Below are 17,574 nucleotides of genomic sequence, written 5' to 3'. Positions count from 1 at the left end.
CAAAACTTTCACATACGTGTAGTGTTTGAAGTTCCCCCTTTCAGCTTTTCTAAATTCTCATGGTTGAATAATCCTGACAGCGGTGCCATTGTATGTTTGTATAGCAATGTGTACTTTTCCAAGAGTTACTGTTTGCATTACTTCATTTAATCCCTACAAATCTGCATTGGGCAGATAAAGCTGATGGTTTAATCTCCACTGAAAAATTGGGCTGGAAATACTGAAGCTGACTTTCCTACCTAGGATCACACATCTAGTTCTTAACATAAGAAGACTAGATCACTCTGTCTTCTGTGAGTTCCTTTAAAAATGGAATGTTGGAGGTTCTGACCTGGGCACACTCCACCCAGGGCTTTTGAGAAGCTGGAATTGTCTAGTGTGGCTCTCCAGCCTGAATCTTGCCCCAAGTTCACAACTCTATGAATCTGCCTACCAAACTTAACCTACACAGAGGTCTCCAGGGGGTCAGATGTAGCCTGTCCCCTACTGAATTCATCAACTTTCTGCTTCCTCCTCAAGCCTCCTTCCAGGTGCTGAGCTCCTTATTTTAGAGAATGTTACCACAAAATTCCTGGTTGCCACAGCCACGTCATAGGAATTCGTGTGTTTCTCTATTGTCAGGCCACTATTCTCTGTTTTCATTGCAGTCTTCAAACCAGTATCCCTACCACCATCCTTGCCCCCTTACACTGTCCCCATCACAGATTGGACTTTCAGAAACACAAGAAACTCCTTTTCTCCCCGAGACCTACAGTGGCTTCTCTTTGAATTTAAGATAAAATCTACAATTCTTTACATAGCTTACAAGGCTTCACAGAATTTAGCCCTGCGTATTGAGCGTCTCTCACCACTACCTCTTTCTCAGTGTGTTCCCTGTGTTAGCTATGTTAAATATTCTCCAGCCTCTCAAGTGTGTCGTCCTGTTCTTTTTGCCTCCAGGCTTTTCTATAAGCTGCTCTCTTTCTGTAGAAAATTCTCTTCTTTCAAGTCTCAGCCTAGATGCCATGCCCTCTGGGAAACCTTTCCTGACAGTGTCCTGACTGTGCTCAGGACCTCTTTGTCCCTTTCCTTCTTTAGACTGTCTGAAGAGCAGGGGGCATGAAGTCCCTAACGTTAAGTACGGAGCCTAGAACCTGTTAGTCACACAAGAGATTTTATATGAATGAACAAACAAGTATCCAGATTTCCACTGTTCTTTCTACGAAAACAGTTACCTACCGGTAACTTGCTGGTTTTAGTGTTAAAACCCCAAAATATCTAGTATGTAAGTAATCTCTAAGCTGCCTATGCTGTATCATAGAGATGCAGTAAGTCACTTTACAGCATGTTCTCTATTTTAGTGGGGTTAAATATGGTAGTTTTTAAGGGGAACTTAATAAATGTCAGTAGCAGACATTTATTGGGTGAGATCTATGTGCCAAATATTGTGCTAAGTGTTCTTTATTAATTTTTTTGTTCCTTAAAATAGTTCTAAAGTTAGCTGCGTAGACACAGAAAGATGAAATGGTCTGTCCATTATGACAGCAAATAAGTACTAGAATTGGATTGTGAACTCAGTATAAATCATGGAGTTAAACCAGTTCAGCTTATGAAAATCAGAACTCTAAGAGATGTGCCTCTGTTTACTGTTATGAGTTTCGTAAGTGTGTAAGTCTAGGACTTTATGGTTTGAGCACAGGTTTTGAAGCCAATGTCCGTAGCTATAAAATGAGAGAAACCCAGAGTTGTTTGTAGTGGGGATTAAATGAGATAATACATATAAAATACAGAATATAGTTGGAAATTGGTGGTACATAGTAGTCAGCTGGAAAATGATAGCTTCTCTTATTTTCCAAGTCTACTACTACCTTACCTTGTTGAACTTTAGAACTTGAAGGAGAGATTGATAAAAAGAGACAGATTTTTAGGTCTAAATAAGTTCTTAGAGAAAAATTGAATGATTAAAAACATGTACTTTTCAGTTAGATTTAGATTATATATTGGGGCGCCTGGGTGGCTCAGTCGGTTAAGTGTACGACTTCAGCTCATGTCACAATCTCGCAGTTTGTCGGTTTAAGCCCCGCATCAGGTTCTGTGCTGACAGCTCAGAGCCTGGAGCTTATTTCAGATTCTGTCTCCCTCTCTCCCTGCCCTTCCCCTACTCATGCTCTATCTCTCTTTGCCTCAAAAATAAATAAACTACAAAAAAAATTTTAGATTATTTACACTTGTATAAAAGTTCATTCTAGCCCAGTAAATGATTATATTCCGTACATTCTTCTGAGCCAAGGGTCTTTGGTCTTGATTTTGGCTTAGGTCATGATCTCAATGTGAAACCATCTCAAGGTGAGATCGAGCCCCATGTTGGGCTCCACATGGATTGTGGAGCCTGCTTGGGATTCTCTCTCTGTCTCCCTGGGCCCCTTCCCCACTTGCATTCTCTCTCTTTCTCTCAAATAAATAACCATTAAAAAAAATTAAAATGCTGATTATATGTTTACCCACCATAAAGCTACAGGAGATTGTTTCAAGATGTCAAATTTATTTGCTACTGACTCTTGTTTCATTTCATGTCTTTGAATTTAAAAATAGTAAACTATTACTTAAGAAATGAAGTTTGGTAGATGAAATCTTTGAAAACATGAATTCTGCAGTGGAAAATAAGACCCTGATGGGGAAAAACTTTTGAATCTGTATCTCTTATTTCAAATAAGATAAAATATTGTTATTATTACATCTCTTTCTGCTATGTTATTATAAGAACTTTGGTTTTTTTAATGATTTACCTTTTGCTATAAACAAATAGTTCATGAAACAAGGGGAGAAATGTTTTGGAGGTCAATGACCATTTCTGTGAAGAGTCCATTAGTAGTTTTTAGTAAAGTTACTAAAACCATGCTGTTGTGATATTTGTAGATAAAAATTTCACGTAGAGCAATAAATGAGCAAAAAAAGAAAAGAAACACAAAACTTGAGAAAAGTAGTAGATTTATATCTGTGTGTGTGTGTGTGTGTGTGTGTGTGTGTGTGTCTGTAAGTATACAGTGGTAATAATCAAAGTTGGTTCAGGACTAGAGTGCCCCAGGTAGGCTCTGTTTTATGTAAGAATTAAGTATGTATTGATACACGTATTTAGCAGTAATTAAATGCTAAAGGCGGTATCTTATTTGTTCCTCACAACAACCTAACAGATAGTTGCTCTTATCTTTATTTTTCATGAGGAAACTAACCTTCTGAAAGGTTAAGTTACTCATCCAGTGTTAATGTGGCTAGTAAGTGGTAGAATTGGAACATGAGTGTCCGTCTTTGAAATTCAAATCCCCGTTGCCTCTTATATGAAATGCTGAAGGAGAATCACAAGTCGACATGAAAGAATTCTTTCGAAATTCAGGTTGGGATTATTGGGTAGCACTTTGAAGGAAATTTACATTGGTTCTTTGCAACATTTACATATAACAAAATAAATGCCTGATGGGTTAGAGAGTTAAATTTAAAAAACAAAGCAAACAAGATAAAGCTTTAGAAAAACTAGAGGGTAGAGTTGAGTATTTATCATATCTCTAAAGCAGAATGCCTTTCTGAAGTTTAGTGATAAAAGAATTTACAAAATAAATGTATGCACAACTACAGGATATAAAATTTAACAAAAATTTTTGAATATTGAACAAAAATGTAAATTGGCAATAATTAAGAAGCCAACACCACCCAGTGCTGACAAGGAAAACTTACGATGTGATTAACCAGTAAAGGCTTTTGGAGAAAGGATGTAAAAGAAAAATGTTCATAAAAATGTCCATTCTTTTGCTGTAATTGTACTTGTACAATCTGTTGTATTGGATAATCTAAGTCATGGAAAATGCTGTTTCAATGAAAATACTTTTGCAGTGCTTTTCAAACCAAAAATAAGAAAAAGAATATGAATGTCTACTATGAAGATTGTGATATTACTAGTTGAACCACTAGATGAAATGCTATGTGAAATGTATAAATCTTTTTCTCTTTTTCATTTGTACTTTTAGTGATGTTACAGCTGTAGAAATAAAGTTTGTACTATAAAAGGCTGAAGTGAAGTATTTATACATTAAAATTTTAATCATGATTACTTGAACAGTAGGATTAAAATGGTTTTCTTTGCCCTGTCTTCTGAGTTCTGATATTTTATTTACAAACTCTATAACTAAAAAGGACTTATGCTTTGATCTTTAGGATGGATTTCCAGATTTCCAGGATTCTATGCAGACACTCTTCCAGCAGGCTAAAGCTAAGAGTGAAGAACTTGCTGCTCTTAGTTCACAGGTAATATAAACCACCAGTTACCATTTCCTAATTATGTCTGTCAATTGAACAGTAAGTGGCTCTTTCAGCTAGCTTCAGTTTTAAGCATACAAGGATTGGATTTATTTCTGGTTGTTTTTAAAATGTCATTTGATCCACAGCTGTATCAACAAGGTAGTAACAACAATGTAGTTTGATTTGGTTATGAGCAGAATCTGATATATTTATACTTAGATATTCTTTGTAGTTTTGTAGGAAGAAAGACAGATTCTCTACTTAAGAAAACTCAATTTGCTACCAGGAAAACAGCAATGTTGACTATGGCTGTGTGTAATACAACTCTGAGATAAAATAGTACTAGTACTAGCTCTCAACAAACATTAACTGACAATTGCAGCTATTGTTAAATCAGTTCAATTTGTGTATGGTAAAAATTCCTTATATCAATATGTAGCTTCAGGTGCTTTTGTTATTGAGTTATTTAATTGTTGTATGTGGAAATTAACATTTAATTTAGATTTAATTTAACATTTCTAAAAGGTGTTAAAAGGTCTAATTTAACCTTTTAGAAAGCACTATATGTGTTATTCCTGTTGATATTCTGCCTAGTGACTGCTTTTGGTCAAATTCAGTAGTGCTAAGTCTTGTTTTTTAGAGGGTGAAACCCGTGAAAACTGCATTTCCTCCTCAGAAATGCTACTGAAATTTTATCAATAAGCTCAAGTGAATTGAAAATATGGTTCCTTTTGATCTGGTTTATGTGCATTCAGAAAAATAGCATAAGCTTTTATCCTAGTCTCTGAATTTAATATGTTTCACCTATTGATTTTTTCTACTGTGAATCAGGATTTTTCGTAACTAATTTTACATAGGAGCTTCCCTGTGCTACTGTTTTATATGGCATGATAGTGATTCCTGTCTGCATTTCGAGTATTACCTGGTTGGCAAAAATATCACAAATACACGGCTTTGAATGCCACATATAAGTAATTTAAAGCAGTACATACAGAAGAAACATAAAACACATGCAGAGGGGTGCCTGGGTGGCTCAGTCAGTTAAGCAGCCGACTTCAGCTCAGGTCATGATCTCATGGTTTGTGAGCTTAGGGCCTGGAGTCTGCTTCAGATTCTGTGTCTCCCTCTCTCTCTGCCCCTCCCCTGCTCATGCTCTGTCTCTCTTTCAAAAATAAATAAACAGTAAAATAAAATAAAATAAAATAAAATACATGCAGAGATAAATTTATGTCAGCCAACTAATTGTGATTTAAAAGCATGTCTTTTTATGATTGGTTAGGAGATACCACAGTTTCATTCCATGAGCAAGGTGAAGATTCTTGTTGGTACTGATGTTTTTCATGCATAATTTGCATTGTTTGATTTTGGTGGGAGGTATATTTGTCTTGTTCTTCTAGACAGCCATTTTACACCTTTTCTCCCCCAAACATACTGTCATCCTATTAGTATATGTGTAGTGCCAGATCCTAAAATAAAAATGCCAAGATGTCATCCTGTGTGTTAGAAGCAGATTATAGCAGATGTTGCTGTTGTCGAGGTTCCTTTTTATAAAAATATTTTAAACGACTCAGTACTTTGGGAAACAAAGCTAAGGTTATTTTGCCTTTGAGCTGAAATGGAATTCTCTTTCAAGGATGAGCAGGAAGTTTTTTTTCTTTTGCACAAAATCCAACATTTTATGTTTTAACATGATGATATAGACATCTAAGCATATTTATGGAACGTGTATGCCACATGAAGTGTGAACTAATTTAATGAATACTAAATATATTTGCTGGAGTCTGAAATTGGCATCTTTAAACCATTAAAAAAATGTAGAATGTTTTAGTTGCTGATTTTATTTTTGCTTTACTTACTAGCAGCCTGAAAAGGTGATGGCAAAGCAGATGGAGTTCCTTTGCACCCCAGCTGGCTATGAGAGACTGCAGCATGCTGAGAGAAGACTGTCCGCGGGGCTTTACAGGCAGGCATCCGAGGAGCACAGCCCTAATGGCGTGGTTTCTGACAACTCTGACGGACAAGGTACCTCTCTAGAAAGGCCTACGCCTCCAGCACCAGTTACTAGGTGCACATCAGAGAGAAACAAAAGTTTACTTACTTTTAAATCTTGATATTTTAGAGAGATTATTTTATACATTCTCTGTAAAAATTAACTGGTAAATTATCTCTTTTTCTTTTTTAAAGGAAGGAATTCATCCTGCAGATGTAACTTGTAAAATTTTTTGGGTTTTTTGTTTGTAAGTTTTGTTTTTACCTTATTGTCCCTAAAGAGTAGCTGACACATGCAGTTACCATGTATTTTGTAAAGGGTGAGTGGGAATGGGAAATGTAAACATTACACATCCTTTTCCCCCAAGAGACTGATTCCATGGGAGACATTTGTCATTTTTTACAAGACCACAACTACATATTTTTTTAGACTTCAAAAACAGATTTATCTATGAAACTTAAAACATTTGGTTCCTAAGAGAATATGGTAACTGCTTCTAGAGTACTGTGTTGAGAGTAGAGATTTGTAGAGATAGTATATGAATGGAGAGACTTGAAGAAATTTTGTGTTCTTTCAGGCTTTAGACTGGCCTACAGTCCCTCTGAAAGTATTTTGTGTGGTACGTTGGAAATTGTTTTCTTAGACTTTTAGGTTTAGAAAGCTATGATTCATGAGTATTTTTATCACTTTAAAAATTATTTTCATTTTTTTGTATTTGCACATGAAGAAAATCTCAAGTCCTTGTCATTTACTCATAGTATCTCCTGGGTGCCATGCATGCTTCTGGGCACTGAAGAGGCACTAGTGAAGTTAAGTCCCTGCTGGCTTGGAGCTTGTACTCTAGTGGAGGAATATATGCAGTATATGATGTAATATAACATAACATATAATAACTAGTTTTAAATAGTGATATGTGTCTGAAGAAAAACAATAATTTTGTAGCACTGTCTTGTTTTGGTTTTGTTTACATATTATTGTTAAACTTTTCTAGAGAGTGGTTACTACTGGCAAAAAATTAGATTTCTTTCTAAGTAACAATACCATCTTTTTTTTTTTTTTTTTTTTGAGAGACAGGGCACAAGTGAGTGAGGGGGCAGAGAGAGAGAAAGAATTCTCAGGAAGGGCGGAGAGAGAAAGAGAAGCAGGCCTCATCTAAGTGGGGCTCAAACTCACTAACTGGGAGATCATGACCAGAGCCAAAATCAGATGCTTAACGCTAAGCCACCTAGGTGCCCCAGTAACAATACCATCTTAATGAGCATTTGCCAAATGTAGAGAAAAATATGTCAGCAGATCTCAGTAATGGAGGAGAATAATATTCTTCCTTTTTAAAATACTACAGAAACGTTATAGTTGAGGTCTTGTTTAACTTCTCTAGTCATCCTTGACAGTTAAGACTTAAAGAGTTATGAAGCAAAAGCAAAATTAATGAAAGATTTGGTGACTCTAATTTGTGAAGCCAGGACAGAGCACTGTGGGGTAGCAGTTTGCTACCTGTGATGGATTTAGGATTATGATAGATAATATGATTTGGCGCATTAAGCATTGTTACCGTATCTGTGCTAATTCTGTTTTCATGGATTTACCACAGGCTTTGTTGTTAACAGACCGTTGCTTGAAGCCATCTCTATCTCTAGTGTTGTTATATGGTTACTGACATGTCTTGGTAAAATGGTTGCACTGCTAAGAAAATGCCTTACACAGGGGATGTATTACATGCTGAAGCTGGAGTACTTACTGGAAATCTCAGTCTTTTGTTTAGTTCAGTCTTACAAATGTCCTGGCAGAATTGCAAACCTTGCAACTAGCATGAATTGCCATTTCTCTCCTAATAATTATTTAAAATATTTCTCTAGCTATTCTTCAGTGCTTATTGGCCTTCCTTACTCCTTTCCTAAGGAGTTTTCTGGCAATTTGTGAAAGCTTATTTTTAAGAAAAACCACAGAGTGTTTTTAGTGTTATTCATGTTGCTTTTTTCCCCCCTTTTCATTAGGAGAAAGACCTTTGAATCTCCGAATGCCTAATTTACAGAACAGACAGCCCCATCATTTTGTGGTAGATGGAGAGCTGAGCAGACTTTATTCCAGTGAGGCAAAGTCCCAGTCAGGTAAGAATATGGGATATGATTAGAGTAACACTTGAATAAAATATCTTTAATTTTATTTTCCTACCTTCCATTGTCATTCCCTACTCTCTACCCACACCCCCACCCACCAAAAAAAAAAAAAGTCATTACTAACAATATTCCTAGTCAGTTTTTCTCCCTTTGAAAATAATAGATTTCCATAACAATAGCAAGTCTTTTGTTTGTTTGTTTAAAGTAGGCTTAAATTCATGACCCTGGGATGCTTGACTCAGGATGCTTGACCCGAGTCAGGGTCTTAAGAGTCAGGGTCTTAACAGGCTGAGCCACCCAGATGCCCAATTAGCCAGTTTTTTTTTAGAAAATGGTATTCCAAAGAATTGACAGAAGCTCATGAAAGTACTATTCTATACTATACTATTTTGATTAGCTGTTACACAAATGTTTACTTTCATATAAAATTTAAAACCAAATAACACATGGCTGATTTATGTAATTGCCTTTTTCCAGCCTTTCATAATGTGAAATTAAGGGATTACATGTTTCTTTTCATATTAAGAGAACCTTGTATACCAAACCTAAATTTTTCTTAACAGATGTATTTTGGGGCTGATATTTATGTTTCAGAAGTAAACTGAACTCCTTAAAAGGATAAGCTATTCCTTATTACAGTTAAATGTTTACTTACCTATTTTTACCCAAGAAAAAGTGAGTTAGACACAGTATTAGAGACCAACACCATTTGAAAGTATGTAGTATCACTCGGTCTTTGAGTTAAAGTAACTTCACTTGAGGTCAGTTGCTTCATCTGTAAAACAGGCATAATTTCTACTGCACAGAGTAGTTACGAGGGTTCTGCAGGTAGCATATATATAGAATTGCTTGTCTGATAGGAATTCAGTAAGTGGTAGCTACTATTTTCATACTCTTGATAAATTTAAAATCTGCTTTTGCATAGAGAGGGTAAATTCATAAATTGAGCTCCCTAATTTTGGATAAGCTATTAGTATTGGTTGCATATCCAGAATCCTTTTCAAAGTGTGTGCGTATATATGTGTCTTCCAGTAATAGTGCTTCATATCAGTACTCTGTTGTCATTCTCTAGTGTTTTTGTGAGGTTGAAATAACTGCACACATATGACTCCAAGGAATGATTCCTTATGAAAGTAGTCTTCATTCTTTTATCCCCAGTGTGTCGTGGCTGGAGAAACTTTTAAAAAATAATTCTGTGTTTAAATGTGGAAGAAGTTTTTTTTGTCTTGTTTTCATTGATAGTAATTAAGTATTTTAGCCAGTAGCTTTGTTGTATATGTGTGACCAGTTTCATTTTACATATTTTTTTGATCATGTTGAACCAAACGTTAAATAAAAATATGGTCTGTTTGTTAAATGCTTTTTTATGCTTTTCATCGTTTAACTCTTGTGCTGCCCTGAATAGATACTATCCCCATTTTACAGATGAAGAAAGACACTAAGGCTTAGAGAGGTGTGTGCATTGCTTAGAGATGTACATAGCTAGTAATTAGCAGAGATAGAATTTAGATCCAGAATCCAAGCTCTTAACCGCAAAATCTGTAAATGTAAGATTTTTATATGGAATTGCAGAATTATGAATAGTTGAAATTGTTTGCTGTGGAGTTTAGGCATTTGTTTCATGTGTTTGAATTTGTTTTTTGTGATCCATTGATTTAAAGTATCAACACACTCTGTTTTCATTTTTATACAGAGAGTCTTGGGATTTTAAAAGACTACCCCCACTCAGCTTTTACTTTAGAAAAGAAAGTCATCAAAACAGAGCCTGAAGATTCAAGATAGCTGTGATTCTCCCACAGTTCTCTGGAAAAGGCATTCAATTTAAGGATAATGCTCCATCATAGAAATAAGCCTTAATAACCAACGTTGCCTCATTCAGCTCAAACAGATTTCATAGCCAAAGCATAAGGATTGATACAGTAGTCGGTGGAAACCAGGAAGACAAAACAACAGCCACAAGAGAAAATTGAGAGAATGTTGCAATCTGTAATAGAAATATTGATCCATTCACATTCCTGTGTAAGTCCTTTTACGTGAAAGAGCTTACAAATTATTGTGAGCATTCATTATTTAAGAATGTACAATGTATTTGTGTAATTTATAGAAGTAAAAGCTAGATGCGGAGACCTGTTTGGTCCAATAGATGTGGATACAGTTTATTTTACTTGAAATTTCACAGTCTACTTTTAAGTGTATTTAGCATAAATACTATTATTTGTTAGAGTTTAGATCTTTGCAGTCATAAAGAAAGTTTAAGTGATGTAGTTATTGGCAAGGTTGCAATGATTTTGGAAAAATGGAAAGCAAATGGCTTAATTTAAACCAAGGAAAATATTGTGTATTTAATATTTGATAAAACTGATTTTGTTTAATAGGAAATGTGTCTTTTTTAGTAGTAAAATATCACTTTTGCTGGCTTAATCAGGCACATTTACACAATTAATAAATACTAAGTAAAGTTAAAAAATGGGCACTAGAGTAGCAAATCTCTTAGTTGACTCAGACTGCATTATGTCATTATATTATAACAAAAATAGGAAGCTTTTGAACAAGTATTTGAATAAGTAAACTGAAGTGTGAAAGCCTTGACTTAAACATTGCTATTTAAAAATGTGTTAAATAGATTAAGGCATAGTAGGTTAACCCCAAATGTGACAAGGATGGTGACTATTAAAAAGCCTATAATATATAATAGAGTAAGAACCATTTTATATCCAGAAATTCTTATGTTCTGGATGGAGTCCTAGAAAGTAGGTGGCTCTCCCTGAGGAATGTCTCCCCACCCAGACCATAACAAGTGTGGACAATCACTACATCCACATTTGCAGGCATGATTCTGTGGACACCTGTATTTGTTATTTATTTTACGATTTTGTAGACCTTTCATATTTGTGTCTGCAGTTTTTTTCTTAAAATTCATTTTACCTTGAAAGTATGTTTTAATTCCTTCCCCCTATTTAATTAGTGGGCTGTGTGCATATTTATGAGGGTGTGCTTAACTGTTAATAATGTACTTGCATACTTAGGAGAATTTCACATTGGAGTCCATAGTTTAAAAAAAAAATACCATTTCTACCAATTTACACTTTTTTCTGTTGGTTTAAGAGAAGACATTTGACCGCTTTACCTACTTCCTCCAGATTCATCTAAACCCAGATATTGCTGAGAAAAGCATACTGAGTTGGAATATGTGGTTATTTTGTTTTTAATTCTGCTGCTCTAGGTCATAATTGTGTACAAAATATTCAGTCATACTTTGTTATACTAAAATTCATCAGCAAATGTTGGATGAAATGTCTGGACTGTAGTCTCTGATCACTGTCACATATATAATTGCTTTTTCATTTTGATATGTAGACTAGCTTTACAGTAGAAACACCAGTAAACAACTTTTATACTATCAAAAGGCTCTTTCCCCTACCTAAATGTTTTAATTGTACCATAGTGTTTAGCCCACTGAAGAAGCTTTTTATGGACCTTGCAACTTCGTTGCTAGCGTGAGGTTGATTATTGTGGTGGTATTGTTCACTGTGTAGAAATAGTAGGAGTACGATTTAAATAGATTGTTCAGTTTTTAATATTAGCCATAGAACTGGTTAGTATCTCAGTAGTTTCATGAAACGTTTCCTGTATTCTAATCTATTTTGAGAAATTTTGTGGGTTTTTTTTAAATGTGTCTTACAGTTCAAGTTTGTAGATTTTAATAAGCAACAGTTTTTAAAGGTGCAGTAATCTTCCAGTTAATATTTATCCATCTTTCATGGCCCCACAAACTGCATCTTTAAATCCATAAATAAGTTTCCTTAAGTATCATACTTTCCTGGTCTTTCAAGCTTAGTGATAAGGGGGAAGCACAAGAAAAATTTCAGTAGAATACAGTTTTTATTTTGTAAACACTAATGTATTAAATTTGCTATACATTGAAGCAAATAATATATATTTTTATTTGAATTGTATATATGAATTGGATGTTATAACTAGTTGATTTTTTTCATTGTGTTGGAGGTATTTTCACTGAACAAGGTCAATTGGTTACCTCAGTATTACAGCCAATATAGTCCAAGGGACCATTTCTCCCCAAGTCTGTGTTGTACTTTATTATGTGAAGTCTGCGTTTCTGTGACTCTTAAATCTGTTGGTGAGGTGGGATGAGTGCACTTGCTTCCTGTGGCAATAAAGATTTTCTGTGCCTCACACATTTATGTGTATAGAACTTTCTGCATAGCACTTTTCACAATAGGTAATATTAGCCTCCTCTGCCTCCCCTCCGTGATTATTTGGGCTGGACTTGGGTGTTAGGGGCCAGGGCCAGGACTTCTTTAAGTTAAAACTAAATACTACTGTCTGCTGCCTTCATTTCTAGACAGTTACTTGGCAAACAGGTACTCATTTGACTCTGGTCTGTCAGGGATGGGGTTTGGTTTTTATTGTTCTCACTTAAAGAGAAGTTTACAAAGACTTTGTAAAAACTGTCCCCCATATCTAACCAACTAATAAAGGAACATTAGGATTTAACATTTATGATACACTAATATTTATAAAGTGTTATTGTGATTTGGTCTCAGTGTTACAGCTAATTATATGATATTGAGTTAACCTATGGGAGAGAATTAGAAAAAATTTTGCAGTGAAGTTTTAAGTGATGAGTTTGGTGGGTTAATAAAGAGTTTCATTGTGTCCCATCACTGTGCTAGATGGTAGGGTGAGGATGGAGGCCACAGAGGAAACTAGGACATGATCCTTGCCCTTTGTGAATCCAATGCCTAGTTGAATTGGAACTAATACCACTCAAATAGAAATACAAATTGTAGTGTGTTATAGACTTGGGATGAATAAGGAGCTGACATTTATGTGTATTCTGTTTAGTAGGCACTTCACAGGTGAAAGAAAGCCATATTTAGTAATGAGATGCAGAAGAGATCAGCCAGGACTAGAATAGTTAACAGAAAGCAGTGAGATTTGATAGACAGCCATAGCAATAGTGCATTTCACTTTNTTAGCTGAATGACACTTAGATCTGCTTGCCAGTATAGTAATTCTTTAGACTGGCTCATTGAGCCTGTCAAAAGGCGGGGTGTGTGTGGGTGGGGGACTGTGTTTTTTGTCCTTAATTAGCAAAAACACTTGGGTAAAAGCTTTAGGACGCGGTGATTATGAAGCTACTAGCACCTAGTGTACCTTTACAATTAAAGTTGGTGGTATTTAAGGATTTAAAACCTAAATAAGCATGCAAGGAATTTTCTCACATACTTGGTTACTCAAATGTTAAAAAGTATTATTGACACTTATTGACACAATACCTCTTTTGCTTATATGCTTGTAACTTCACTTATTGCACTGAGACTTCAAAAGAAAATCAGCCAAGATATTGACCTAATGAAATTGAGGAGGTCTGTCTCTTATAGGAAATGAATTCGGTTAAGTAAACAGCTAAAGTTAGAATTGAGTAAATGTTTTGTGTTTGTAACAGCTTAGAGCATATAACCAAATATGGTAGTTGCTATTTAACTAAAAACCACCTTATGGTCCAGTTGTGCGCATGGGTGTTGTTTCAAGGAATCCAGGCTTATTTATTCATTGTTATCTGTGGGTGTCCTCATAAATGAGATTCTCAAGTTGGCTTCCAAAATTAATAAAAGAATGATCCAATGTTCAGAAATTTATTTTTATTGTGAACGTGTTTAATCTTTAAAAAAAAAAAAAAAACTTACTGTTGACTATTTTCCTTACTGACTCTGACCAAAAGCTAAATGCGAGGGCCAGAGTTTTTCTTACTTTTTGAGTATGCACTGGTTAAAGCTTTAAAACTTTTTCTCTGACCTCCATTTCTACCAACCTATGAAATTTTAATTACCTTGAAGGTCTGTGTGTGTGTGTGTGTGTGTGTGTGTGTGTGTGTAGAAAAAGCTAATTGGAAATTTTTAAGTTCCAACTTGCAAATCTTTATCAGTTGAGCAAATTTTAATAATCACTTTTAAGGGAACAACGAATAATGACTGGTTCTATTTACAGAATTGGTTAACTAAGCTTCTTTCTTTCTTTACTCTTTCATATTCTCCCTGTCTTTTAAAGGCCACAAAACTTTTAAGTATTAAAATGACATCCTTTTGAATTCTGGGTCTCCTGGTTGTGTCTGTTTGGTCACAGTTTCCAAGGTTGTTATTCTGACCACTAAATAATCTATCTACTTCCAAAGTTTAGTTCATCTTCAGCAAAGGAAATTTTAATGACATTTTTGTAGCAATTGGATAAAACTCTCAAACAAGAACATCGAAAACGAATCACATAAAATACTAATCTTAGGGATTTTTCAACATACATATGAAGTATGTATTTTTGATCATCTTTCTATTTTATTCTTATTGACTGATTCCAGACACTTCACAGAGACATTTCCTCTTAATTCTTTACAACTGCATCTATTTAAGTTTTCCAGTGGAACTTCTCCAAAACAATTGACTTCTTCACAAACTCCGAGAAAAAGAGTTAATTGAATGCTACCATCAAGCAAGTTGCAGGTGCAGATTACATGAACATAACACTTGTTCAAGGTAAGACGGTAGTGCCACACAAATGTTAACACCAGCCTAAGAATTTTTCTTACCAACTCAAGAAGAGTGGCAAACTTTGTGAATGTCCTAGCAGTGCAGTTTGGTAAACAGCCCAGTTTTACTGTGGGTGAGCACCAGTGACGGGATAAGTTAGATTGTGCTTCATATTTACACATTCTGAAACTTTATGAGTCATCTTTGCATTAGAAGTTTGCACCTCATAAATTTATGTTTAAAGTGCCATGTTCAACACCTACACACAATCCTAAGCAAGTAAGGCCATTCTCTTATAACTGTCACAGATACCCTCTGCTGACAGGTCACTTAGGCTCAAGTATGTGGGAAGATATTTAAGTAGTGCATACGTAGGTGGGATCTTACCAGTAACTGGCTCAGCAGAAGCATTTTATAAACTTCTGAGACGACCTACCATCGTCAATTGTGAACTGTTAAACCAGACACTAGTGGTCTAGCCCCATACCCTGCTATTTTATTACCCTTCCCAGAAGACAGTGATTTCTTTGGTAGCACATCCTTATACTGTAGGCCCTCCAGAGTCTGATTTTAGTTTTCTGGGGGTTTTTTTTGTTGTTGTTTGTTTGTTTTTTAAAGCGCACACTTTCTACCCTCAGGTTCCCAACAGCATAAGGTAAGGATGTTTTCCATGAGCAGTTAAAATGGACTGGGTAATCCTTTTCCTTCCTAAATCCAGCCAGTTATTCTGTCATCAGAACACATCCATATATGCATTAAGTGAATTTCTTTTGCGTGCATTTGGTAACTCTCAGATTAGACCACATCTTTCTGATTTTTACTGATGAGAGGACAAGACAGCTTGTACAATGAGAAAGATACCACAGATTCGGCCACGTACTTAACTCCAACATTTAGGGTATCAAAAAAGCAATTTGTACTTACTTAAGAAATTAACATTTAAAAAATATTTCAACGTGAGATAAATTTGAAGTTACCTAATTTATTCAAAGAATAAAAATTTATATTTTTTAAGTTTTTATTTATTTATTTGGAGAGAGTGTGCAAGTTGGGGAGGGGCAGGGAGAGAGGCAGAGAGAAAATCCCAAGCAGGTTCCACACAGCGCAGAGTCCAATGTGGGGCTTGAATTCATGAAGCAGGAGATCATGACCTGAACTGAAGTTGGATGCTTAACCAACTGGGCCACCCAGGTGCCCCTGCTGTAATATTTAAAAGTAAGAAGAAAGATCTCATTTCCCAAGACTTTAAACAGGAGAAATAAGTCACTTTCTCCTATGTTCCCTTATTAAAAAGACAACTTTGTGAAGCAGATGACCTAAAAACAGGCTTATACTCTTAATCTTGTGGTAATTGTGTTACTGCCGTATATCACATTTACTATTTCCTAGTACCGGCCAGTTGCTGTACATTTAATCCGACTCCAGGAGACAATTATTAACCCATTTTGCAGATGAGGAAACAGAGGTCTTAAGATAAAGTGATTAATTATCACACTGATAGTAGTAACTTGGGCCAGTGGACTTATTTGATGGCAAAGTCCACATGCACTCTGTCCTGTTAAATTTCCTTTGAACCAAGTGATCAGCTGGTTAAGTTGTTAGTGGTGTCTAGATTCCAGCAGAAGCTTCCTAAAGGAAGGAAATATCAAGCCATTCTGAAGGCAGGTATTTAAGCAGAGAAGTAAAAGGACATTGCATTGCTTTATGACAGGCCCAGATGGGGGAAGAGAAAAGTCACATCCAAGTACCACTGGGAAATTTAATGGACTATAGCAAAGAATTCAAACAAAGATTTAATTAGAGATGAAACATCTAGAAAGGAGAATGTCCATTAAATGAAATCTTTTGAAACTCCTACAAAGTTTTGGTTTAATTTGGGAAGCAATTAGAAACTTTTCGGGAGGGTAGTGAAACAGTCCAAAATCGTTTGGAACACGAGAGCAAAGTAATACAAATTGGATCCTTAAAATAAGGGGTTTCAAGGAGCCCCCAAAGAATGTGATTCTGGCTCTGGGATACTACTGGAGTATCCAGCATTCAGGTGGCCAAAGTGAGCAGTGAGAGAATCAGGACCAAGGAGAACAAGAATGAAAGCTACCCGGGGCGCCTGGGTGGCTTAGTCTGTTAAGCGTCCGACTTTCGCTTGGGTCATGATCTCGCGGTTCGTGGGTTCGAGCCCCGCGTCGGGCTCTGTGCTGACTGCCAGCTCAGAGCCTGGAGCCTGTTTCAGTCTGTGACTCCCTCTCTCTCTGACCCTCCCCTGCTCACGCTGTCTCTTTCTCTCTCCTAGAAATAAATAAAAATATTAAAAAAAAAAAAAAAAAGAATGAAAGCTACCCAATCATGCAATCATTCATTTACTTAGCAAACAATTGTTAAGCCACCTGCCTAAAAATACCCAGGCACAATGTTAAGAACTAGGAACACAAAGATCTCAAGACATCGTCCCTGCCCTTGAGAGGGACACTCACTGTTTAGCAGAGGAAGACGGCAATCAAGATCATTGATTAAGATAAAGTGGCAGTACTTGACAACAGATTAAAATAAATGTCTGGCTTATGAGAAAGGAACATATTAACCAATTGAATGAAAACTATCCATGCCTCTGGCCCTGGGAAAAGGAGAGAATAGTAGGGTCACTTTCCAAAAAAGA

The 17,574-nt window shown here is 35.8% G+C and overlaps 1 protein-coding gene across 2 annotated transcripts in view; it reads left to right on the top strand.

Moving 5' to 3' along the window:
* The window catches only part of NAB1 (NGFI-A binding protein 1), a 43,764-nt gene extending 31,190 nt beyond the window's left edge, over window positions 1–12,574 (top strand). Inside the window, exons 5-8 of one of the 2 annotated variants that reach the window (XM_077780226.1) lie at window positions 4,186–4,275; window positions 6,132–6,291; window positions 8,254–8,367; window positions 10,070–12,574. In XM_077780226.1, the coding sequence (XP_077636352.1) occupies window positions 4,186–4,275; window positions 6,132–6,291; window positions 8,254–8,367; window positions 10,070–10,158 (453 nt within the window). In that variant the 3' untranslated portion in view covers window positions 10,159–12,574. Of the gene's footprint in view, window positions 1–4,185; window positions 4,276–6,128; window positions 6,292–8,253; window positions 8,368–10,069 lie in introns of both variants that reach the window. The other variant, XM_077780225.1, reaches the window with a different exon arrangement.
* The last annotated feature ends 5,000 nt before the right edge of the window (window positions 12,575–17,574 follow it).

The sequence above is a fragment of the Crocuta crocuta genome, unplaced genomic scaffold, assembly GCF_008692635.1.
Source record: "Crocuta crocuta isolate KB4526 unplaced genomic scaffold, BGI_CrCroc_1.0 scaffold38, whole genome shotgun sequence".
Lineage (NCBI taxonomy): Eukaryota > Metazoa > Chordata > Mammalia > Carnivora > Hyaenidae > Crocuta > Crocuta crocuta.
Note: the sequence above shows the minus strand (reverse complement) of the source record. Positions and strands in the feature narration are given on the sequence as shown.